Consider the following 27,595-nt stretch of genomic DNA (forward strand, 5'->3'; position numbering starts at 1 on the left):
CCTCAGCTGTTAAGTCCCTTAGTTCTCAGAGCCATTTGAACCAAACCAGATACAGATATGGTACCTAGCTACAAACATTTATTCGATGTCGTGTTTATCGTTTTCTTCCTGGTGCTAACACGGTAAAAAGGCGGTTGAAGGGTACAGTGATTAAAGTGTAAACACTTTTGTTTAGAGTTATTTATTTTATGCTTCTTTATCGATCAGTGAAAGCGATTATCAGAGGCAACAGGTAAAAACTTTGGATCGACGGTGAGTGCTCTGTGGTAATAAGAAAATCCTTTGACTTTGGAACTATAGACATTGATATCCCAAGTTATTCCTCGAAACATCATTAGTAAACATGCTCATAAGAAACAGCAAGACAGAAATGGCGATAATTATTTCCACAACTTGCTCATGTCACTCCTACAACTCGATAAGCACACTGATGAGCCGAAACATGCTAGCAGGGTGTTGGTCCAGCTTTGGAACGCACTGCAGCAGCGGTTCTGGCTGGTATTGATTCGACAAGTCCCTGATAAATTTCTGGAAGTACGCGGTATCAGATGTTTACAAATAGGTCGCACAATTCAGGTAACATACGAGGTCGGTGGTCGGTGAGCACCCGATACTGTCCCAGATGTGGCCTATCCGATACAGATGGTTCAAATGGCTCTGAGCACTATGGGACTCAACATCTTAGGTCATAAGTCCCCTAGAACTTAGAACTACTTAAACCTAACTAATCTAAGGACATCACACACACCCATGCCCGAGGCAGGATTCGAACCTGCGACCGTAGCAGTCCCGCGGTTCCGGACTGCAGCGCCAGAACCGCTAGACCACCGCGGCCGGCTATCCGATACAGATCAGGCAAACTTTGTGGCCAAGACATCAGCGGAGTTCAGTAAGATGCTACTCAAATCAGAGTGGCACGATTCTGGCCTTGTGACAGGGACGTTATCCTGCTGGAAGATGCCATTCTCGTCGGGGAACACATCAAGCCCGAAGATGGTCCGCAATCATGTTCACTTAGTTCACTGCTGCCATGGTGCCTTCGATTACTACCAAAGGTGTCACTGAAGTCCAGTTGAATACTCCGTCAAAACATAAAACTTGAAGCTTCTTTATTTTAAATGAGTGTGTCTGTACTTAAATTGCTGACCGAGAAGATTAAACTTCTACGTTATTTGTTTCTGAAACAGCTGAGTAAAACTGAACGTACTGAGCCTACTTTCTCTTTACTCTTTCTTATCATGTCAACACCGACCCACAATATTCTAGCGCAACGCAATGTGACTGCTCAAAAAATATTACAACCTGACTTCAAATAATTAATTCAAAAGAATGGCCTTGACTAACCAGAAATCTTAACAATAACCTTTACATTTTATTAAGCACTTACCTCACAAAAATCTTCATTACGCGATCTACTGCAATACAGCGAGCGTCAATACAGCCAGCTAAATAAAAGATTCCAACTACTAAAGCCACTAGCCACTAATAGGCATGTGGTTAGCAAAGGGAAGATTTTGTTGCAAACCAAATAATGTATTATTTACCTTAATAATGTGACATCCAGTTCAAACACGAATATTAATAGTCATTGACATCTAGTACAAAGTTCTATAATCACGAACAACATTCAGTCTCCAAGTCGAACAAGTACAGGTCGTTAGCCTACGCTAACACTTCAGATTTGTACCCTCCATCAATGCTAACTTCTCACATCTAACATCCATCACTGCTGGCTGTTCACCGCCACCTTCCCAACAGTACTTCCATCACTGCTGGCGACTAACTTCCAACTGCCCAACACTACTGGCGATTAACTTCCAACAACGAGTCCGACCAGCCACAGAGTCTCTTAACAAGAAAGCGCAGTCAGAGATGCAATGCAAAGCGCTACACAGAGCTGCCAACACAGAAGCAGCCCACTTACAAACTGCCTACGTCCGTGATGCGGTGGATGTTTCTGGCAGACGTTAGCCTGCGTATGCGGACACGATTGTGGTCCTAGAGTAACAAGGAAAATGATTCGTCGGACCAGGCAACATGTTTCCATTCATCCACTGTCCAATCGTCCAATCCTAATTGTCAATGTCGTTGGGTCTTGCAAATACGTAGGGATGGTCTGCTATGGATCTCAACGTTCAAAAATGTGCGCTATAGGATATACTCTGAAACACTTGTGTTTTCAACCACTTTACAGAGACGCTTACGACAGAAGCACGCCAGCAGCCGAGCAGCTTCGCCGAGATGGTCGTTAGCAGGCGCCACGCCATAACGATCTAACCTTTGCCAGAATCAGCAGACTTCACCATTTAAGGCCCGTATCGTTGTTAGGATGGTTCCCCATTCGACTCTGCTCTGCTTACCGCGTCACGTGCCCGAAACACCACCAGACGAATTTCATTTTTGCGGTGATCATTTTTTCTGCACATCCGTGTAATTTCGCAGTTAAACGCGGAGTCTCGTTTCTTTGATTTCGAGATAGTAAGTATAATGGATAACTAAAGACGCAGGCAGTAAAAAATTTGAAAAGTTGAAGAGTTCACCAGGAAACAGGATGTGTGAATGAAGGAGATATGAAACGTAGACTAACCACAACAAATTAAAGACATGCGGCCAGTGGTGTGCGGGACTCACCCTGGTGCCGTTGTCGTTGACGTAGGAGGAGAGGCAGCCGGCGTGGCAGGCGGACACGAAGCTGGTGCGGCCGTCGGCGGTGCACACCGGGGAGTACGTGACGTAGCCGCAGTGGCACGCCGCGTTGCACTCCGTCAGCGTCGACAGCCTGCCAACAGCGTCCCGCTCAAAAGCCTGCCCGCCTACATAGCCCCGTAAGTCCAAAAAGGTTTCGAGACAGGATTAATAAAAAAATAGGGATAAGTTAATAAGACGGTTTTAATGCTTCAGGTGTACAATGGCAGAGAACGGTCATTAAACCACGCCAAATTGCCAGAGATGTCGTTCTTTTTTTGGCATGTCGTCAGATCGTTGATCCTTAATTTCAGGTTCTGCACTTTATCGTTTTGTGTTGTTGTTGTTCTTTTTGGGGGAGCCGGCCGGAGTGGCCTAGCGGTTAAAGGCGCTACAGTCTGGAACCGCACGACAGCTACGGTCGCCGGTTCGAATCCTGCCTCGGGCATGGATGTGTGTGATGTCCTTAGGTTAGTTAGGTTTAAGTAGTTCTAAGTTCTAGGGGACTTATGACCACAGCAGTTGAGTCCCATAGTGCTCAGAGCCATTTGAACCATTTTTTTTTTTTTGGGGGGGGGGGGGGGGGAGGAGACCAGACAGCGAGGTCATCGGATTAGGGAAGGACGGGAAAGGAAGTCGGCCATGGCCTTTCAAAGGAACCGTGCCGGCATTTGCCTGGAGCGATTTAAGGAAATCACGGAAAACCTAAATCAGCATGGCCGAACGCGGGATTGATCCGTCGTCCTCCCGAATGCGAGTCCAGTGTGCTAACCACTGCACCACCTCGCTCGGTTTATCGTTTTGTGGTAGGTTCCTAATGATAACATCATTTTTTTCACAAAATAACTGTTCGCGTTCCGTATATCGGTCAAGTCGCGGTAGGCATCCACGTGTATTTCTTGTTTTTCGGGAATCAAGGTGACAAAATTTGCACACACTTTTCTCTTCTTAAAAACCTTCTGAAGAGTGCCTTAAACACTGCTGAACACTGCCTGCTCGCAACTGACTGGTCGAATCCACATTCTTTGTTTACTACTGTTAGCTCACGTAGTTACTGAGTACATTTCGCTCATACGCCAGAAATAAAACCACTCTTGAAACTTTCTAGACGGTCGGTGTACAGCTCAGTTGTCTACAGACAACGTTACGTTATTTACGGCGATCACGTTGATGCCTATAAAATCCAGTGAATAACATCTATAGTGTAGGTATTAAACCCAAGTTGATGGTAATTTTGGACATATTATTTCCTAAAGTTAATGAAGTAAAATTGTGTTACAGGTGTGTAATTCACTGAAGCGGTCAGAACAGTATTCACTAGGGTTCCTGTATTAGTACTTTGGGATCATTTTGACCATCGTCAACTTACGTTTCATTGCAATGAGTTGAAACAGCACGTATTCAGGTTTATATCCATAAACTTAACCCGCTACTACTTTCTTATTATGCACCGGTTTAGCAGTCTTCCGACTGAAGACAACAACAATAACAACAATAACCGTAGATCACGAGTCAGTCGCAGCAGACCTATTGCATCAACATATACCTGACCCGACACTAAAAGAGAATCTTCGAAGTTACGACTAATCGATATAATGAATATAGTTCACTTACTTGTAGAGGCTAGACTATGCACTGAATTAACCTGATTTAAATATAGATACTACCAATAAAAACTGACAATTTTTTGTTGTTAATCGACCCGGAAATATAAGATACGAAAGAGTAAGCTTCACGTTTCCTGCCCGCATCTCGTGGTCGTGCGGTAGCGTTCTCGCTTCTCACGCCCGGGTTCTCGGGTTCGATTCCCGGCGGGGTCAGGGATTTTCTCTGCCTCGTGATGGCTGGGTGTTGTGTGCTGTCCTTAGGTTAGTTAGGTTTAAGTAGTTCTAAGTTCTAGGGGACTGATGACCATAGATGTTAAGTCCCATAGTGCTCAGAGCCATTTTTTTCACGTTTCCTCGAGCCCGATCATACTTCAATGACGTTATTCAGGATCTGGCGGGACGGTAACTTTACTTACAGGTCATACGAAGGTGGTGGGCCCCATAAATAAAATTCTACAGAGAAACCTTCTGGGATATTCATTTTTCAGAAAAGTAGGAGAAAGTTTCCCAGCAAATTGTGAATGTTTGTCAGACCGGTATGTCGCCTTTCGCGAGCTATGCTCGTGCCTAATGAGCTCTCCAAACAATAACAAAAGATCGTATTAAATGTATGAACACTCCACACGTCTGAAGCAAAAGATTAAATCTTCAGTGACTGAGCACCATGAATTCTATTGTCACGACGTAGATTTACGTTAAGGTAGTAATTACAGTCCGTCGAAATCTGTTATAACGAGCCAAATTCCAGTGGATGTTACTGCTACAGGCTGCCGGATTTTTGGATTTCAGCTAGCACGCAACGGATAGTGCGGACAGTAAACAACTCTCTTGCAGCTATCATTGCCATATTTTTGTTTTTGTACTGCCCATCACCCAACAGGAAATGACACAAAGGCAATATAATGAAAATGGAAGGGGAAATATATGAAGAGGAGACGAGAGGTACTGCGAGAATAATTTGACAGATCAATGAAGGAGCAAAGTGAAAATTAGCTTCCTTTGAGTAGACAACATTTCCCCAAAATAACTGAATCCTTGCCAGAGCCCTCAAACACAAAACTACTTGTCGTGGTTCGCAAGATATGTGAGAGACGCGGATCACCCTCAGATTTTAAGAATGTAATAATTCCGATTACAAAGAGAGCAGGAGGTGAATGTTTGCGAACGATCAGTCTAATAAGTCATTGTAACAAAATACTGATAGGAATTATATGCAGAAGAATGGAATGACCAGTAGATAGCGACGTCGGGGAAGATCAGTTTGGGTTCCGGAGAAATGTAGGAACATGCGAGGCAATACTGACCATGTAACTTATCTTAGAACTGAGGAAGGATAAAGCTATGTTTATTGCATTTATAGCTTTGGAGAAGGCTTTTGAGGGTGCTGACTGGACTACACTCTTTGAAATTTTGAATGCAACAGTGAACAAATATAGGGAGCGAAAGGTTATTTATGACATGTACAGAAACCAGACTGAAGTAAGAGTCGAACAACATGAAAGGGAAGCAATGGTTCAGAAGGAAACGAGCAGATTTGTAGCCTCTCCCCGATGTTACTCAATCTGTACATTGAGTAAACAGTAAAGAAGATTAAGGAGGAATTTGGAAAAGAATTTAAAGCACTGGGAAAAAAATAAAAATTGAGAATTCCTGATGACACTGAAATTCTGTCAGAGACTAAAAAGAATTGATAAAGCAGTTGAAGGCAATGGACAGTGAAAATAGATTATGAGATGATCATCAACGTAAAAGAAGGGTAATGGAATGTAGTCAAATGTGTCAAGTGATGCTGAGGAAATTAAATCAAGAAATGAGATAATAGAAGTAAAAGATTATTATTTACTATTTGGGCAGCAAAATCAGTGATGATTGTCGAAGTAGAGAGGATAAAAAATTCAGGTTAGAAATAATAGAGAACGCATTTCTGAAAATGAGGGACTTTTTAATATTCAACAGAAAATTAAGTGTTGGGAAGTCTTTTCTGAAGTTATTTGTCTAGATTGTTAGCCCTGTACGGAAGTGAAACGTTGTCGATAAACAGTTCAGATTAGAAGAGAGGAGAAGCTTTTGAAATGTGGTGTTACAGAAAAATGGTGGAGATCATATGGATAGATCGAACTGAGGGAAAAAGAATTTTACAGCACAACTTGACTTACGGAAATGAACAGTTATTAGGACACGTGCTAAAGCATTAGGGAGTAGTCAGCTCAGTAGTAGAGATAAGTGTCGGGCAACAACTGTAGAGGGAGACTCGTAGATGAATACAGTAAGCAGGTCGAAGAGGATGTAGGTTCCAGTAGTTGTTCAGTGATGAAGACGTTTGCACAGGCTCATCAAACTAGTCTTCCGATGTAAAGCACAACAATTACAAAAATTCTCAGTCCCTTTTTAGTTCCCGCCATCTCTCTCTAACCAAATACCTATGACATGGTAATGGCAGCCTGAGAGATTTTTACACTACAATTCAACTTCTTCGCGAAAAGCGCGCGAGAACCCGAAGCCGACTATCGGCTGTATTAAACCCACTCCATCAGCATTTGGCTACTACAAAACTCCTAAAGAAAATCGCAAAAATGGCTCAAAATATGAAATTTGTTGAACAATTAAAAGATGAAATTGTCGTGGTCTAAAAAAACAGATTTTGCTCTCAAATAGAAGTGAATTTATAACGCAATATTTCACCATAAAATAAAGCTCTCATCAAACCTATTGTTGGCTTGAATATTACTGTGGGTCAAAACAAAATGTCCAGACACTCTGTGACCAAAATGGTACTGAAACAGAGGATGACAGAATAAGGCCGAAATACTAAATGTCTTTTTCCAAAGCTGTTTCACATAGGAAGACTGCACTGTAGTTCCTTCTCTAGATTGTCGCACAGATGACAAAATGGTAGATATCGAAATAGACGACAGAGGGATAGAGAAACAATTAAAATCGCTCAAAAGAGGAAAGGCCGCTGGAGCTGATGGGATACCAGTTCGATTTTACACAGAGTACGCGAAGGAACTTGCCCCCCTTCTTGCAGCGGTGTACCGTAGGTCTCTAAAGGAGCGTAGCGTTCCAAAGGATTGGAAAAGGGCACAGGTCATCCCCGTTTTCAAGAAAGGACGTCGAACAGATGTGCAGAACTATAGATCTATATCTCTAACGTCGATCAGTTGTAGAATTTTGGAACACGTATTATGTTCGAGTATAATGACTTTTCTGGAGACTAGAAATCTACTCTGTAGGAATCAGCATAGGTTTCGAAAAAGACGATCGTGTGAAACCCAACTCGCGCTATTCGTCCACGAGACTCAGAGGGCCATAGACACGGGTTCCCAGGTAGATGCCGTGTTTCTTGACTTCCGCAAGGCGTTCGATACAGTTCCCCACAGTCGTTTAATGAACAAAGTAAGAGCATATGGACTATCAGACCAATTGTGTGATTGGATTGAAGAGTTCCTAGATAACAGAACGCAGCATGTCATTCTCAATGGAGAGAAGTCTTCCGAAGTAAGAGTGATTTCAGGTGTGCCGCAGGGGAGTGTCATAGGACCGTTGCTATTCACAATATACATAAATGACCTGGTGGATGACATCGGAAGTTCACTGAGGCTTTTTTCAGATGATGCTGTGGGGTATCGAGAGGTTGTAACAATGGAAAATTGTACTGAAATGCAGGAGGATCTGCAGCGAATTGACGCATGGTGCAGGGAATGGCAACTGAATCTCAATGTAGACAAGTGTAATGTGCTGCGAATACATAGAAAGATAGATCCTTTATCATTTAGCTACAAAATAGCAGGTCAGCAACTGGAAGCAGTTAATTCCATAAATTATCTGGGAGTACGCATTAGGAGTGATTTAAAATGGAATGATCATATAAAGTTGACCGTCGGTAAAGCAGATGTCAGACTGAGATTAATTGGAAAAATCCTAAGGAAATGCAATCCGGAAAGAAATGAAGTAGGTTACAGTACGCTTGTTCGCCCACTGCTTGAATACTGTTCAGCAGTGTGGGATCCGTACCAAATAGGGTTGATAGAAGAGACAGAGAAGATCCAACTCCGCGCGCTTCGCTACAGGATCATTTAGTAATCGCGAATGCGTTACGGAGATGATAGATAAATTCCAGTGGAAGACTCTGCAGGACAGACGCTCAGTAGCACGGTACGGGCTTTTGTTAAAGTTTCGAGAACATACCTTCACCGAAGAGTCAAGCAGTATATTGATCCCTCCTACGTATATCTCGCGAAGAGACCATGAGGATAAAATCGGAGAGATTAGAGCCCACACAGAAGCATACCGACAATCCTTCTTTCCACGAACAATACGAGACTGGAATAGAAGGGAGAACCGATAGAGATACACAAGGTACCCTCCGCCACACACCGTCAGGTGGCTTAGGGAGAACGGATGTAGATGTAGATGTAGATGATTCTATTGTAAGCAGTATGCCCTTTCCTTCTTCTGACCTTCGAAATGACGTACCTAATCAGTCATCTGCTTAACGTGGACCCCTAACCACGTTGGAAGTTGACGTTTCTCAACTGTACAAATCAAAGGTGAAAGAAGCAGCAATTGACACAAAAATTCCTCAGTATCCACCTAAGAACGTACCCAGAGAGTGGCACCCACCTGAGCACTTAGCGACTTACAGTACAGCGCAAGGAAACGATAAATGGGCTCACTCACTCTCCAGTGGGCAGCAAGGTCTTGTGCGTGTCCTCGCTGGTGTTGCAGCCGAGGAAGACGTAGGAGATCATGCCCATGACGGTGATGACGCCGACGAGCACGTTCCAGGCGGCCAGGTAGCGCGCGCGCGGCCGGAACTTGGAGATGACCAGCCCCGAGGTGAGGATGCCCACGGCCGAGAACAGCAGCCCCACCGTGCCCGTCACCAGGCTCGAGACGCTGGCCGACTGCCGGAACTGCGTCTCGATGTACTTGGGCATGAAGATCCAGTACGGCGCGTAGCCCACGAAGTAGAAGATGCCCGCCAGGTTGTTGCACATAAGCGTTGCGTTTCTCAGCAACCGCCAGAAAGTCTTCACCATGTCTGTTGGGTACATGAGGAGCAAGTAACAGTTTTACAGCTACATAGCTGATGATAGGCTTAGCTGTTCCATTTTGAATATGATGTACTGGTTGGTCTATTGGTCCTTGACCATTTTCTCACACTCAGCGCAACTAAAGACGTGTGCCCCATATACTAGAGGACTTGAAAAAGTGAGTTACACATTACATTGAGGTGAAAAAAAGTCATGGGATACACCAAACATCGTGTTGTACCTCCTTTTGCCAGGCGCAGTGCAATAATTCGACGTGACATGGACTCAACAATTCGTTGGAAGTCTCGTGCAGAAATATTAAGTCATGCTGATTCCATAGCCGTCCATAACTGTGAAAGTGTTGGCAGTGCAGGATGTCCTGCACGAGATGACGTGTCGATTATATCCCACAAACGTTAGATGGGATTCACGTCGGGCGATATGGGTGGCCAAAGCATTCGCTCGAATTGTCCATTCCTTCTTCAAACCAATCGTGAACAACTGTGGCCTGATGACATGACATCGTTGTTTGAGAACATAAAGTCCGTGAATGGCTGCAAATTGGAGTACAAGTAGCAGCGGAAAAGTGTTCAGTCAATGATTGGTTCAGTTAGACCAGACGACTCCGTCCTTTCCACGTAAACACAGCCCACACCATCATCGAACCACCAACACCTTGCGATTCATTCCATCATCAGTTCTTATTAATTGAAATCGGAACTCAACTGAGCTGGCCACAGTTATCCAGTCGTCTAGGGTCCAACCGATTTCGTCACGAGCTCAGGAGAGGCGCGTCAGGATATCTGTTCTTAGCAAGGGCTGTCGCGTCTTGCCTCTACTGCCATAGCCGATTAACACCAAATTTCGCCGCACTGTCCTAACAGATACATTCATCGTACGCCCCACATTGTTTTCTGCGGTTATTTCACCCAGTGTTGCTTGCCTGTTAGCACTGAAAATGCCGCAGATCTTTGTCGTTAAGTGAAGGCCGTCGGCCAAGGCGGGGTGGGAGGTAACTCCTGAAATTTGGTATTCTTGGCGCACACGTAACACTGTGGATCTCCGAATACTGAGTTCCCCAACGGATTACGAAATGGAATGCCCAGTGCGTCTAGGTCCAACTAGCACTCGGTGTTCAAAGTCGGTTAATTCAGTCGTGCGACCATAACCACGTCGGAAACAAATGACAGCTCCGCCAATGCACTGCCCTTTTATACCTTGTGTACGCGATACTACCGCCATCCCTATACGTGCACATCGTTATCCCAAGACCTTTCTCACATCAGTGTAAGACGTAACTAACATCCTCATTATCCACAATCTAAATTGTTGTACACTAATAAGATTGTACAAATTGTCGTACATGTTTCACAGATCAAATTACACATCCTAAGCTCAATTGTTTTGCATGCGGAGGCGCGATCTTGTATGCACACAGACATCCATTCTACTGTACTGTTCGGAGTGTTACTAGCAAGTTTGGTGCACAACTAGCTACTGAGATGGATTGCATGAATCGCTTCCCAAGACTGTCATTCGACGCTAAGTTGATGGTCCAGGAAGTGATTCGGCTCCGTTTTATTTTTCAAATATACTCCAAAAATTAATACAAAAATGAAGTTCTGACAACTTGGTGATAGTTTATTATTGAGAAGTTTTTTCCTATATTATAAAAGAAACCTGAAATATTCAGTATTAATAAATAAATAATGAACCCGCCGGGGTAACCGAGGGCGCTAATGCGCTGCTTCCTGGACTCGGGTAGGCGCGCCGGCGCCGGATCGGATCCGCCCGGCGGATTGACGACGAGGGCCGGTATTCTGGCCAGCCTGTATGTGGTTTCTAGGTGGTTTTCCACATCCTGTTAGGTGAATACCGGGCTGGTCCCCTGTTCCGCCTCAGTTACGCGACTCGCAACGTTCGCACTATTTCATGACTTACACCAGACGCAACAGCTGGGGTACACTACTTCCGCCCAGGGGGTTTGGGGTGGCGGCAGGAAGGGCATCCGGCCACACTCTGTAATTAACACTGCACTGACAAATCCGTCATAACGCAGCCATTAAATAATGAAATTGCGGGATTTGACGCGCTGATCTGAGGATAATCACCTTCTACCACGCCAGCCACTCAGATTAAAAGACTCTTTAAGTTGACATAGTTTTTCACGATTGTTGTACACGTAGTAAAAACGGTTCAAATGGCTCAGAGCGCTATGGGACTTAAATTCTGAGGTCATCAGTCCCCTAGAACTTAGAACTACTTCAACCTAACTAACCTAAGGACATCACACACGTCCATGCCCGAGACAGGATTGGAACCTGCGACCGTAGCGGTCGCGCGGTTCCAGACTGAAGTGCCTAGAACCGCTCGGTCACCCTGGCCGGCGTACTCGTAGTACCAGCTGTAGTTCTTTCCTAGTCCACTTCATTATGTCATGCATCAGTCACTGCAATTTCGCTGAACTGTGATATGAAGGGCGGGAATAAATCTTGTGACCCCCAGTGTAAGGGATGATTCGAAGTGTTACATGGCTTAACGACTTACTAGGATCTTCGCGATGCAACACCTGCCGTAGTGTCAGAGAACCGAGCCGGAGCGCCATGCTATGAACACACGCAACAGCCTACAGGTGTATCGGTTACCGTTCGGTGCCGGACAGAGTGGTTGAATCCCACGTGAAAAACCCTGCACTTTGGTGTGAACGGAATCACCACCGTCTTAGTGTTGTGCCGAGGTGAGCAGGCCTCTGTTTTCGCCAGCTGCGACCAGTGAACGAAGGGCGCCTCACCTGAGAGCGACGTCCGGTGCGGCTGCTGCGCCGCCCTGAGCGCCTCCTCGTCGCCCTGCGCCTTCAGCCTCTCCTGCTCGATGAGGCGGCGCACGGCGGCCCGCGGCAGCTGCTTGGGGAACATGCCGGTCAGCGTCGACATCACGAACAGCACGCCCGCCATGATGATCCACCCTGCAACAGCGAACAGTCAGCGTAGTCTTCAAACAGTGTTGCTGTGCTGTGCAGATACACAGCAGCAACGCATTGTTGTTCGTAGTCATTCCGGACACTTTTTTTTTTTTTTTTTTTTTTTTTTTTACGTTTAACCACACTCGAAACCCACCGCCTTGATAACTATGGTGGGTTGTTAGCTTACTGATTTCAGTATATTTGCAGCAAGTCATGGTCTCTTAGCCGTTGCAGCTACTCACAAATGGTTTGTTTGCGAGTAGCTGCACCGTTTCCGTCCCTAGCCACGAGGAGGCGGACCAGATCTATGCTGAATGAGATTTTCACTCTGCAGCGGAGTGTGCGCTGATATGAAACTTCCTGGCAGATTAAAACTGTGTGCCCGACCGAGACTCGAACTCGGGACCTTTGCCTTTCGCGGGCAAGCGCTCTTCGAGTCTCGGTCGGGCACACAGTTTTAATCTGCCAGGAAGTTTCATATCAGCGCACACTCCGCTGCAGAGTGAAAATCTCATTCTGGAAACATCCCCCAGGCTGTGGCTAAGCCATGTCTCCGCAATATCCTTTCTTTCAGGAGTGCTAGTTCTGCAAGGTTCGCAGGAGAGCTTCTGTAAAGTTTGGAAGGTAGGAGACGACGTACTGGCAGAAGTAGAGCTGTGAGTACCGGGCGTGAGTCGTGCTTCGGTAGCTCAGATGGTAGAGCGCTTGCCCGCGAAAGGCAAAGGTCCCGAGTTCGAGTCTCGGTCGGGCACACAGTTTTAATCTGCCAGGAAGTTTCAGATCTATGCTATCTCATGCTGCATGCTGCGTGCGTGGTTTGCTGTTTCATTTACAAAGTATTATCATGTTAATAATATTTAGTATAAATATAAAACTGAAATAAAAATATAAAGAAAATATGAACATAGTTAGTTAGATAAGAAAAATATTACACGAATAGAATAAAAGGAAAAAATTTACATTTATGGAGAGTTACTTATAGGAGTTGCTTTGATCTTGTAGCTCAGAAGGTTGATTAAAAACAAGGAAACATTTCTAATACAGACTGCATTGTCTACTTCACCAAGGGGCAGAGGCACTGCAGTATTATGATTGGTCTACATTGGTCTACATTGGTCTACATACACTCTTGTCTCATATGGTATTGTTTTAGAACATTTAAAGTAGTACTTAATAATGTACTCATACTGGTATTAACCAAAGCCTATCACACTCTCTTACGACTGATGAAACTAATAATATGTGAACATAACGATGTATAAATTTTAAGATTGGTTATTGCAGCTAGTTTCAAAGAATTACTAATATTTACACAAATTTACTGATAGTTATACAATTAGTTTTCTATAGGATCCTGACCCCATCTAGTTAAAACTGCATTAAAAAGATATAAAACACAGGAGGCTCTAAGCGGTGCAAGTATTTATACGATATAAAACATAAAAGACTCTAAGCAGTGCGATTATATGTGACGCCCATAACAGCGGGCACAGGCCCTTCAAATGTAGCTACTTTGGGATTATAGGTATTGCATACATTGTTTAAAGTATTTGCACTCCATTCCTGTTTTGGGGCATCCTTCCGGACAGGTAGAAGAATGATTTTTGCAATGCAAAACATCAAGCTCTACCCCTGAGCTCTCGTTGGGACTGTGTTTTGGATGTCTTGCGGAGCCACCTACTTTATCCAGTAGATAACATCAGATTAGCATAGCGCTAAGGAGGAAGAAACTTGACCACCCACAACATCAAGAAGATAAGGAGATGTTCAAGTCCAGGGCGTTCCTTCCATACGTCGGCAACTTTTCGTCTAAAGTAGGCTGGATCCAAGGGAAAAAATGGCTCTAAGCACTATGAAACTTAACATATGAGGTCATCAGTCCCCTAGACTCAGAACTACTTAAACCTAACTAACCTAAGGACATCACACACATCCATGCCCGAGGCTGGATTCGAACCTGCGACCGTAGCGGCAGCGCGGTTCCAGACTGAAGCGCCTAGAACCGCTCGGTCACTTCGGCCGGCTACAACAGAAACATCAAGTTAAAGTAATCTTCTGGTCATCGGCGAAGATTAGTGCCCTCCTCGGTTCGTAGGACCATCCAGGTCTGCGGAAGGCCGCAATTTGCAAAATTCCTTACCCGTTGGGCAAAGCTTACATGCATCAGGTAATATGGACAGTGCATGAAACGTGCTTTGAATATGAGCACCACATTCGCCTTTCGCAGCCCAGTAAGTCGGCATTCATGACACATGACATTCTATGGGTTCAAATGCGCTCCATCTCGCTTTCCGCATCCATCTCCAGTCCCCCACGAGGATCCTCCCACCCCCTTCCCCTTTTCCTTGAACACATCCGTATTCTCTACACCAAACACCGCCTCGATCCCCATCATCCCCTGGTGTCTCCTTTCCTCTTCACTCCCCGCCTGCTGCCGCGCCTCTACCGATGTGTCCCGTCCGCTCTCCATCTCCACATCCTCTCCCAAAGAAACTTCCGTCTTCCCGTTCCCGATGATGTGCTTCGCCCCGATATTTATCCTTTCTTCCAACTTTGACCCTCCTCTTCCCCTCCCCTTCTCCCTAGGGATCCCACTCCTCCCTGCCCCCCCCCCTTGTTGTTTCCACCCTCTTCGTCCCTGTCCTTCTCACTTCTCTTCTCCCAGTCTTTGCTCTCCTTCCTGGGATGGTTCCTCTCCATCCTCCCTGTCTCAGCCCCTTCCTTCCACCCTCCTCGTCCGACCCCACTTCTCTCTTTCCTCTCTCCCTCCTCTCTGGCCTCCCCTCCTGTGGCAGGCCCTTCCAATTTTAATCCAGTTAACTGGTCGTGTTTTGGAGCCACCATGCATGTAACACACGTGCAGTGTGTGTTCAGTGTTGCAGTCCCGTGTTGCTATCACTACTCTGAATGGCGTTTTTAATTGTGCTCTTTATGCCGCAAAGGTTTATGTGCTACGTCTTCGTCGAGTGTCATTCGAATTATATGTTGATTTTAAATAAACAGCCAGCTGGGGTGGCCGAGCGGTTCTAGGCGTAACAGTCTGGAACCGCGCGACCGCTACGGTCGTAGGTTCGAATCCTGCCTCGGGCATGGATGTCTGTGATGTCCTTAGGTTAGTTAGGTTTAAGTAGTTCTAAGTTCCAGAGGACTGATGGCCTCAGAAGGTAAGTCCCATAGTGCTCAGAGGCACTAAATAAACATGCCTCGTGAAACTACCTCTTTTTCTTTTTTTTGTATATTTTAACTCCCATTGCATCCCCTTTCCGTGTGGAAACTTCATCTTTTATCCCAGTCTTTTATTATTTAAATTGTAATGTTTTATTTTATACAGTCTCTTGGCTGAAGAGCGGCGAATTGTGCCGCTGCCATCCCACCCAGCCCACATGGGGATGGGGCATGAAATAACGATAAAGGAAAAAAAAAACTAATAGTCTCCAGTGGCGGACACTCACCTGAAGATGGCTGGACGCTTGCCAGTCGAAATATTCTGGCAAGATGTCAGTATTATCCAACTGCAATCCCGAAACCTCATAGAAGATAACAATCTGCTTCGAATATCGTAGAACGCCTTCATTTTGTTCAAATTATTTAAGGGAATGCAGTCGGGTCACGGTCTCGACAACTGCCCATATTTCGACAAGAGCACGTCTAGCCGTTTCCACCGCTAAACTGCAGCAAGTAAGCGCTGCACAAGGGAATTTAAAATCTCGGTTTTTCAGAGAAACTGCCGGAAAGTAGCAGACACACACACACATAAACGCTAGCGCCGTTACAAACGAAAGGTGGCCGAAGTCAGATATTATGGAACGCGAAATTAATAAACAACGGATGAGGTAGCATAAACTCTGTCCCTCTGTTCCTTGGTAACAGAGAGAAGATCATCTAAGATCAGGATGCAGCGACGTATTCTGCCTATTTAAATATCTCTGTATTTGAATAAGCATATCTATACCAGTTTCTTTGGCGCTTCAGTGTATAACGAGATGATAACGAAACACGAATAGTGTTATTACAACAAATCTTCCAAATAACGATGCGTTCTAGAGGCATTCAATGTGCTGCTGCTTAGTAACAGTATGGCGTGTAAAGTATAATATAAAACCCACCGAATATGGGCTTCTACTGAACAAGACAACTTCAATATGGTGTCTTGCTTCCTCTTTCATCGGGCCTCACGATTTCTGCTCTACATGACACTTCTCCGAATTATCGCAGAACTTATTTGGTGTTTCACGTCACGAAGTGGCTCCTCATAGTGAAATAGCAGAAAGTAACGTCACAAAATACGTAGAGCGCCAAGTCAATGTTAGCTAATTCGTCGGTGTGCCGACGTTTTAAGACAGGTGTCTACCGTATTCCTTGCAGTCGTGACATGTCGTATATTGGTAAGATTATCTGTACTGTGCAGGACTTGTGTACTGAGCGGCACACACGCTTACAACAGCCGAGGAAATCCGCCATTGCAGAACATTGTCTTGGCACCGGTCGTCTTACGCAATATAAGAACACGAAGATTCTGGCATGCACTTCCAGCTATTGGGTTAGTGTTGCTGTTGAAATTAAATTAGCAAGTAACTTTATAAATAGAGAGGGAGGTTTTTGTTTAAATTATTCATGGAATCCTGGTGTCATCCTTGTCAAGGGACAGAGGGATAGAGTTTATGCTTGCTCACCCGTTGATTATTAATTGCATTGTCGATAACTTCTGACGTCGTCCATCTTTGGTTTGTGATGATGCTAGAGTTTACAGTGCTTGTGTGTTACCTAAGTTTTAAATTCCGTTGCACAGCGCCTACTTGATGCATTTTTTGCCTTGAAAACGACAGATTGTGCTCCTGTCGAAATATCGGCTGTCGTGGACGTCACCCGGCTGCAATCCCGCATGTTATTTGAACATTGTATACGCCGCGAGAAACTCAGGTCTCACTTCACGTTGTTCCTGAGTGTTCCTCCCGTCGTGATTGGAGAAAGGTACAGAACTCAGATATGTACCAAATGAGCATATGACGATTATTGCCGCAGGCATGGGGGTGCATTAGAAGAGATTTCGCGGAGTACATTGCGGAGGAGTGGTCATCCTTCCACGATATAGATACTAATTGTGCGAGTCGTCTTCTACGGGAGCGACATCTGTTATGTCGTATGCTAGCAGAGGAGCAGCTCAGTACGATAACCGCTGTCCACATAGTTTTTGGCGAGGTTACGTGTAGCAAACATTTTGCGCAAAATATGTATAGCATTTTCCTGCCATAGGAAATATCCAATTATAGTTGAAAAGTGCATTAATCTCAACGAAATAGCAAAGATCGAAACCGCTATCTTAACGTCGGACTTTACTGGCGACTGAATGTATTGTTTACAGTTTCGACTGTAATTCACTCACGTAAGGACTAACAAGCCAATGCGTGCGCCCGAAGAAACTGAAGCACACATTGGTGAGTGCTCTGAAACAGAATGAGAATGATACTCGTAGTGTTGATAGATGTCATCCGATCTACAATGCTGCGAGGCGTGCACACAATGTGTGCAGCCGGAACGAGCAGTTGTGCGAAAAATGGCCAAGGGTAAACATTCAGTTGTGGCCGGTACTGGCACCCCGCTCTCGGATTAGTTATTGGTCTCAGCGATGGATTACGCCGGGCGACAGTGCTGTTCTGTTGTTCTTTCTGTGTTCTTTCCTTTGACTAATGGCTAAGGCGTATACATTTGTCACACTAAATATTGACGGAGTGGTTTCAGAGCTGCCCCTAGATTCGGTATGTCAGTTCATATATAACTCCTGTGCAGATATAGTGTTCCTGAAAGAGGTTTCATTTACCGGTTTCCCTCGTCGTGGATTTCGCATGTTTTTAATGTAGTGCCGGAGTTTTCTACGAAAATTGCCTTATTCATTCGAGAACGCATTCCCATTGATTGGTAGAGGTTCTTGAATCTGATAGAGGAATAAGCTGTAGACTTTTTGACCTCAAAAATTGCAAATTTGTGGTAAGATCTTACGGGACCAAACTGCTTATGTCATCAGTTCCTAAGCGTACACACTATTTAACCTAACTTAAACTAACTTACACTAAGAACGACACACACACCCATGCCCGAGGGAGGATTCGAACCACCGAGGAGGGGGGCCGCGCGGACTTGACAAGATGACCTAACCCGCGCGGCGTTTTGACCTCACCTCGGTGCACCGAGAGAGGTGGCGCAGTGGTTAGCACACTGGACTCGCATTCGGGAGGACGACGGTTCAATCCCGTCTCCGGCCGTCATGATTTAGGTTTTCCGTGATTTCCCTAAATCGTTTCAGGCAAATGCCGGGATGGTTCCTTTGAAAGGGCACGGCCGATTTCCTACCCACTCCTTCCCTAACCCGAGCTTGCGCTCCGTCTCTAATGACCTCGTTGTCGACGGGACGTTAAACACTAACCACCACCACCACCACCTCACCTCGGTTGTCTTATATGCTCCGTCTGGTCACTCAGTGCAACGTTCGCGTTTTTATAAAGAGGAGATTATTTATCTTTTAAGTAGGAGTCCGAGGGGTCTGTTGTTGGGAGGTAATTGTAACTGTATTCTGCACCCTATTGATCAGTCCCTCCATTTTAATCACTGTTGAGATTTAAACGAGATGATACGCTCGAAGCAAAAAAAAAAAAAAAAAAAAAAATGTTTCAAATGGCTCTGAGCACTATGCGACTTAACTTCTGAGGTCATCAGTCGCCTAGAACTTAGAACTAATTAAACCTAACTAACCTAAGGACATCACACACATCCATGTCCGAGGCAGGATTCGAACCTGCGACCGGAGCGGTCGCTCGGCTCCAGACTGCAGCGCCCAGAACCGCACGGCCACTCCGGCCGGCCGCTCGAAGCACTTGAAAGATGTTTGGGAGTGTAAATATCCGACGTTTGTTAAATTTAAGCGTTTTACTGCGACTTTCAGTAGCAGGATTGACCGATTCTACCCATCGGACTGGACGCTCGATCGCATTCTTGCAGTCGACGTTATTCCTGCTAGCTTTTCAGATCACTGTGCTTTGGCCGCCACTCTCCAACCTGATGGGCAACCGGTGAAACTATTTCGTTCCCCGTGGATGTTAAATGTCACTCAGCTGGGAGATCCTTCTCTCAATGATGTGATACACAATGTGTGGGACCGTAATCTTCGATCCGCTGCGAGGTACTCTACCACCCTGGAATCGTCGTCTGCCCTGGCTAAACCGAAGATATTATTATTATGGTATTATGGTATTATTCTCTTTTGCGCGAGTTGTATGACGGTGTGGATCGTACGCCCCCACCCCCTTCCAGTGAGGATCGCAGATGTGTGTACGATCGAAACCACGGTCACTAGTGGCTGAGAAATTGGTTACGTTATACCTTTTGCTTCGACACCAAGCTCGGTGGCACCGCTTTTGCATTACTTCTTTTACGGCAGCTGGCGGCCGTCAGCTAACAGCGCAAGCTGGCATACTTCACGCCTTTCATCAATGCTATATGGATTTTTACGATGTTGATGCACCTAGCGTCTTTCCCTTCGACCTGGCTATTGGCACCCTAGGTACGCTACTCACGACTGAGCAGAACACCGAATTCTGGGCCACCTTTCACGCAGATAATGTACACGATCTTATACTTACCTCTCCCTCTCACAAATCGCGAGGTATGGAAGCGCTCCCAAAGGAATTTTATGAACATTTTTGGCTCTTCTTGGCTGTCAAATTTATGTCCATGTTGAACGAGGTGAATGGTACGTTTAATCTGCGTTATTATAGGTCAGTCTTAATGAGATTAATAATATGCTATACACATGACACGCGTGTTCACGCCTGTAAAAGTGGCAATTGTAAATTTAATTTGTAATTTTACTATGTATCCATAAACTTATTTTAATAATGGTGTATGTTTTTTAGACTCGTATGTATGAACGCCCAAAAAAGCGGAGGATGTTTGCCATACTTTACTAATATTAGTGGTTTCTTTGTTACGTAGCGCTACATAGGGCTTCATGAGGTAGTTTCAACGATGCACATATCGATAGAGCTTTGACTTTCTGGACAAGAAATGATATCTCTTGCTTCTTGATATCAGAATACACTTGACCAGAGAATTTACTTCAACTGCACACAACCAACTTACTCCGTTTTATGTGTAACGGTATCGCTATACACAGCCAGATATTTGTAACGAGGGAGCCTCAGCCACGTAATATGACTTACGTGGTTGTAAGTTGAATCTGTTGATTTATCATATTGTACTGTGGTGTAACACATTGTAGTTCCACAGTTCTGAAGATCCTCGCATTGCGTAAGTGGAACACGGAAAATAAAGCTTGTGGCAGCTCTAGCATTTTAATTATCAATCACGTCAGTGAAACGCGTCGTTAGCATTTCGACATTGTCAGCAGTTTTGTGGCTCGCTTGAGACTGAATGTTTCATTTACAAGTTAGAAGAGATATCCGCCTCACACGCAACAGTCTTCTGAAGTAAACACGGTATTAAAACGTTGTTTAATTAAAAAGCGTGAACAGGGCTTAGACAAAAGGGAGCACTTACGAAGTCTTATCTTGGCCACGGGGATACCCGTAACGACAAGAAGCTTCCTGAAAATTTACGGCTCGTTGTCTATTCTTAAACTTATATAACGGCTCAAGGTCTCATTTTAACTCTCAAGTTGCGATTACAACAACAACGTTTCGTAGAGATGCAACAGTGCACAGAAATGGCATCAAAATATTCTTACTGTACAGTTGTAAAAAGTAAACACGTACGTAATGAAAAAAGCACTACAAGACGATGGCTCTGCAGAATAGATTTACGACAATTGTTGCAGCAAGAAAGCGTCATTTGAATAGCTTTTTGAAAGTAAATCAGTTACTAGAACATCGGTCCCAAACTGGGCTTGATCCTAATGAATTTAGTGTGATTTCTCTTCCTCCGACGTATAAATCTGCTTATACAGGATGTAAATGTTGAGTTGACAAACCAGAATAAATCGAAAAATAAGCTTCACATGAATAAACGTGTAGAATCCAAAGCTGATTACTTTCGAAGAGGACATCTGCTGGTGCTAAAATTAGTCCGCCGTCCCAGCCCCCAGGGAGTGGGGCGGAAGGCAACTTTAAAATTTCAAATGGGAACCCCCATTTTTTTGCAGAATCAGATTCTACACAAGAAACTACGTACATTTTGTCTTAAACATTTCTTTTGATTCTTGGTAGTTAGCGCTGTAATTCAAGAAAATACATGTTGTTATTTTTGCGTCGGATATGGTTACGGTTAAATAAAAATTACTTATTTACTTCGTAAATTTTGATTCGCTAAAGCTAAAAATCTCCCTCTCTCCCCATATTAAATTAATATTTGGGTCAACAGTTGTAGAACTCAACTTTTGTAAGTATTTGGTGGGCTAATTTTAGCAGCAGCAGATGTCCTCTTCGAAAATAATCAACTTTGGATTCTACACATTTTTTCGCGTGAAGCTTATTTTTCGAGGTATTCTGGCTTGCCAACTTAAAATTTACACCCTCTATAACAGAGCGCCCCCGATAACCTATTAACGAATATTCCAAATCACAGTGTGATATTGTATTTGACATATGTTTGTGACGCTTCCAGGATGAAAGCTATGTTTAAGCTCGTAAATAACACTTGCATCAATGGTATATCAACTGCAGTTTTGTCTCTCATCACCATCATCATCTTCCATCTGACAGCATTGTCCCCGGCGTTCCCCAAGGAAGTGCTATAGGCCCTCTGTTGCTCTTGATCCATAATAACGAAATAGGAGACAGTCTTAGTAGTCGTCTTAGATTGTTTGCAGATGACGCTGTCATTTACCGTCTTGTAAAGTCATCAGATGACCAAAACGAATTGCAAAATGATTTAGATAAGATATCTCCATGGTGCGAAAAGTGGCAATTGACGCTGAATAAAGACAAGTGGGAGGTTATTCACATGAGTACTAAAAGAAATCCGCAAAATTTCGATTAGAAATCAGGACCCGCACAGAAAAATTTAAGTGCTCGTTTTTCCCGCACGCCGTTCGAGAGTGGAACGGTAGAGAGACAGCTTGAAGGTGTTTCATTGAACCCTCTGCCAGGCACTTTATTGTGAACAGCAGAGTAATCATCTAGATGTAGATGTAGATGAAGCCTCCTTTAGACATTTCTATGTAAGTGCGGCGTTCAATAAGTAGCGGAACACTTTTTTCTTATTTTTGTAAAAACAGGTTTGTTTTATGTAGCATTCCCCCATTCTTTTGGCTAAAAAACCCTATTTTTGAATACTGTCTCCGCTCAATGCGACGGCCTTACGTCATCTAACTGGGACGGCCTGTGTGCTCGTATGGTATCACTCAAATGGGTTACGTCGAAGCCAACGTCTTGAAGCATCAATAACCTCCCATCACTCGCATACTGCTTCCCGTGGAATGCATCCTTCATTGGGCCAAACAGATGGAGATCAGAGTGGGTGAGATACGGGCTGTAGATGAATGAGGGAGAACAGACCAGTGAAGTTTTGTGAGCTCCTCTCATGTACGCAGACTTGTGTGTAGCCTTGCGTTGTCATGGAGAAGGAGGAGTTCGTTTGCATGTTTGTGGCTACGAACACGCTGAAGTCGTTTCTTCAGTATCCTGAGGGTAGCGCGATACACTTTAGAGTTGATCATTGTACCATGAGGGACACCATCAAACAGCGTGACCCCTTCAGAGTCCTAGAGGACAGTCAACATTACTTTACCGCCTGAGGGTGCGGCTTTGCAGTGTTTCTTTGGAGAAGAGGTGGTGTGGATTGCCGTTTTGTTTCCGGTTCGAAGTGGTGAACCCTTATTTCATTGCCGTGACGATGTAAAGTTTTCACCATCAGCCTCGTAACGGCAAACAGTTCCGTACAGATGGTCCTTCGTTGCTCTTTGTAATTTTCTGTTAGGAGGAGAGGAAACCGGAGGGCACACACTTTTGAGTGCCCCAAGTGATGGATGAGTTTCTCACCACTATTAACAGAAACATCAATTCAATCAGCGAGGTGTTTGATTGTGATCCGTTGATCACAAACCGTTGAGAGTGTCCGCACGTTCCACGCACGAGGTATCACAACTGTGTGTTGCCAGTCGGCACGCGGCAAATCGAACAGGTTTGCTCTACCTTGTTGCGATGATGATAGACGCCACGCCCAACGACTCCCCGTGTTTTTGTTCACTGGCAGGTCTCCGTAGACATTCTGAAAGAGCCTATGCACATGTAAAATTCTCCGGTTGTCCGTCAAGAGAAACTCAATGACATTTCTCTGCTTGGAACGCATCTCTCTTACAGACGCCATTTTTAAGGCCACCTAGGGTGAGTGGCTGAAGCGGTAATATTCCGCGATGTCTCAAAACAAATTCCGTATTTTTTCGAACTAAAGTGACAAAAATATGTTGCATAAAATACTGAAAGTCCCTCGAACAACAGGCTGGAGATACACGCACCCGTGTTGCTCGTCCATTACTTCCACAGTCAGCTATCCCACTGCATTTACGTTGTGAGTGAGAGAGGTGGTACAGTGTCTGAGATACTGGACTCGCATGCTGGAGAACAACGGTTCAAATCACGTCCATTGATCCATGATTTCCTTACATCGCTTAAATCCAGTGCAGGGATAATCCCTTTGAAAGAGACACAGCCGACTACCTTCGTTATCGGTCCCTAATACGAGATTGTGCTACATCTCCAATGATCTCACAGTCGAAGGAACCATCAATTCCGATATGCGTGGATGTCTTAGAATCCAGCAAAGAGCTTCTCTGGTCCGTCTACCATCTACTCAAATGGCTCCAGTTTGATTAGTGGTCTGAAACCTTTCCACTCAGCGAAGAAGACACTCGCCTATCTTGCATCGCACTAAAGTGAGTGGAGACTAAAAAAAGGTAACAGTAAATCTCTGATGGTTTTGTTTGTGAAATGTTCTAATAGAATTTCACAATGTCACATATTGAACAATTACTTTTTTTAAGGTACATTTCCGTTATGATTCAGTCTTCAGGAATTCCTATGTTCGGTGCAGTTAGATGAAGGACACTGCTCCGTCACAGAAACCAGAAAATTACTTGAGAACGGTGTAGCTCATGGTATGTTCTTGTACAACACTTGCCTACTCGTATAGAGCAACGCCCAACCTTTAAATCCAAAAGGAGTGCCAGACCCGCATCGAATCTGCGCGACGGATTAACGACCGTCACTGATGCAGTGCTCGGCCTGAGAGCGGATTTTCGGCGGTTCCCCACGCTTCTTTAGGGAAATACTGGGCTGGTCCCCAATTTCCGCCTCACGATACGCAAACAGTTAAAATATGATCACGCGCATAACAAACGTGGAGTAGGGCGGAACCAGGGGTTTACATTGGCTGCAAATTAGTGCACTAAATAATCACTTTCAGGCACTATTGTCCAAGCGACAAGCATGGTAAGAAGTCATTGTAGAGGAGTTTGTCGTTAATTGTTGTGCCAGTAGCATGTTTGCGCTTGTTTTTCGCGTGCACATCGCAACATTAATAACTGTTCATTTGCAAAATAAGCGAAAATGCCTTATCTATTAGTTTTCTCTTTCTTGAAATCTCTGAACACATGTTAAGCCTTTTATTTTAGTGCGTTTGGAGGTCGTTTATTTTTCAAAAGGCTTTGTGAATTCTGAACTGTACTTAACCTCAGAGGTCGGGGCGAAACGGACGAAGTTCCGTTCTGTCCCAGGTAACGTATCATTCTTCACTGGTGTTTATTTATTATTCATATTTATTATAACACTTCTAAGATGCGTTACTATATTTTCAGGTTTTTCGTATTGCTGATAGTGACAGTACTTCTTTCATAGATGTTTAGCAGATACGAACGCAAAACTAATCGTCAAAGTTGGTCTACAGAAACCATGGTAAAGGCAGTGACAGCTATTCTGGAAAAGGAAAGGCGATTTAGGAAAGCCAGTATTCAGCGCAGCCTTCCTAAAACAACTCTTCAGAGGGCAGTTCAGAACGAACTTCAAAATGAGACTTTCCAAACTGATAACTGAATGGGAAATTTTCGTTATGTTATCTGGAGTGAGCTACAGTTAGAGAATGTCTGTTACTTAAAACACATAGGTGGCAGATTGTTTGAATTGACAATGGAGGAGTTTACAGCGTTAGCTATTCAGTTGGCACAGAAAAAGAAACAAAAGCACTCGTTTAATAACGAAATGAAACTGCCGGGTGATCAATGGATGATTCAGTTTCTTTCGACGAATCTAGCACTCTGCGGCTTGTAAATTCATATGCTTATTGTGTTTTTGTTAATTTTTGGAAATATGATTAGGTTTTAGTGTTCAACTCACACTATATTGGAGTTATGATTCAGGTTCCGTTCTGCCACCCGTATGGGGACCAGTTCTCATCCTGTTTTAATTTTTTTATACTTTGTGCCATTGCCGCTTTACACAGAATTCCTTTGTTTCACTGTTTAAAGTATGAATTAAATGTCATGCAGATTTTTTTGGCTTCTTCTCTGCCATTTTAATTGAACTGTGGTCATTTTAATATTAGCGTCACCGACCCACCCAGGGTCACCCTGCACAATTCGCAGACTGGTGGAACACTCGACTTACCTGCCTCAGGTTGTGGCGACAGGAAAAGCATCCGTCCTCAAAGTTAAATATAAAAAAAAATTGTCAAATCTTGAGTGTAGCGAGCCTATCCTAGATGAGTAACCGCTAAGACGAAGAAGAACAAGAAGAAAAAGAACAAGAAGAAGATGAAGAATGTACTCGTATAACACTTAAAGACGAAAAAGTGCAAAAGCAAAAAACCGATGACAGGTGGTATGGTGTTTGTGCGGTGTAAAGTAATAAACTAACATCATTCACCGTGCATGGTTTCCGCCACGTTTTTTTGAGTCAGATTTGTATAGCGACATTTAGTGGTACGTTGCAGTACTGAATAACGGATTTAGCCCACTAGAATTCAACATGCTAAGTTATCTGTTGATAATACACAAATCAAAAAAAGTTTTGAATCAGCTCGGTTCCGAGAGTTCCGGAACCTGTATAGAAAATTGGAATAGAGGTCAACATAAACATCGTTTCCGCCCTTTTTTTTTGCTCATGAAAACCACACATTGCATGTTATACCACCATACAGGGAGACCTTTAGAGGTGGTGATCCAGATTGCTGTACACAACGGTACCTCTAATACCACGTAGCACGTCCTCTTGCATTGATGCATGCCTGTATTCGTCGTGGCATACTATCCACAAATTCATCAATGCACTGTTGGTCCATATCGTCCCACTCCTCAACGGCGATTCGGCGTAGATCCCTCAGAGTGGTTGGTGGGCCACGTCGTCCATAAACATCCCTTTTCAATCTATCACAGGTATGTTCTATAGGGCTCATGTCTGGAGAAGATGCTGGGCACTCTAGTGGAGCGATATCGTTATCCTGAAGGAAGTAATTCACAAGACTGTGCACGATGGGGGCGCGAATTCTCGTCCATGAAGACGAATGCCTCGCCAATATGCTGCCGATATGGTTGCACTATCGGTCGGAGGATGGCATTCACGTATCGTCCAGCCGTTACGGCGCCTTCCATGACCACCAGAGGCGACCGTTGGCCCCACATAATGCCACCCCAAAACAGCAGGGAACCTCCACCTTGCTGCACTCGCTGGACAGTGTGTCTAAGACGTTCATCCTGACCGGGTTGCCTCCAAACACGTCTCCAACGATTGTCTGGTTGAAGGCATATGCGACACTCATGAGGTGAAGAGAACTTGATGTCAATCCTGAGCGTTCCATTAGACATGTTGTTGGGCCCATCTGTACTGCGCTGCATGGTGTCGTGGTTGCAGAGATGGACCTCACCATGGACGTCGGGAGTGAAGTTGCGCATCATGCAGCCTATCGCACAGTTTGAGTCGTAACACGACGTCCTGTGGCTGCACGAAAAGCATTATTCAACATGGTGGCGTTGCTGTCAGGTCTCCTCCGAGCCATAATCCGTAGGCAGCGGTCATCTACTGCAGTAGTAGCCCTTGGGTGGCGTGAGCGAGACATGTCATCGACAGTTTCTGTCTCTCTGTATTTCCTCCATGTCCGATCAACATCGCTTTGTTTTATTCCGAGACGCCTTTACACTTCCCTTGTTGAGAGCCCTTCTTGGCACAAACGAATAATGCAGTCGCGATTGAACCGTTGTACTGACTGTCTAGGCATGGTTGATCAACAAAGACGAGCCGTGTACCTCCTTCCTGGTGGAATGAGTGTAACCAATCGGCTGTCGGACCCACTTTGTCTAATAAAAGCTG

At 44.5% G+C, this 27,595-nt stretch overlaps 1 protein-coding gene across 1 annotated transcript in view; it reads right to left on the minus strand.

Annotated features, from left to right (window-relative positions):
* The window catches only part of LOC126089978 (solute carrier organic anion transporter family member 74D-like), a 111,708-nt gene that overhangs the window by 55,002 nt on the left and 29,111 nt on the right, over window positions 1-27,595 (minus strand). Inside the window, exons 5-7 of the mRNA XM_049906951.1 lie at window positions 12,120-12,293; window positions 8,973-9,336; window positions 2,632-2,779 (exon numbers count right to left, since the gene is read on the minus strand). Coding sequence (XP_049762908.1) covers window positions 2,632-2,779; window positions 8,973-9,336; window positions 12,120-12,293 — 686 coding nt within the window. The remainder of the gene's footprint in view (window positions 1-2,631; window positions 2,780-8,972; window positions 9,337-12,119; window positions 12,294-27,595) is intronic.

The sequence above is a fragment of the Schistocerca cancellata genome, chromosome 1 (assembly GCF_023864275.1).
Source record: "Schistocerca cancellata isolate TAMUIC-IGC-003103 chromosome 1, iqSchCanc2.1, whole genome shotgun sequence".
NCBI classification, from domain to species: Eukaryota; Metazoa; Arthropoda; class Insecta; order Orthoptera; family Acrididae; genus Schistocerca; species Schistocerca cancellata.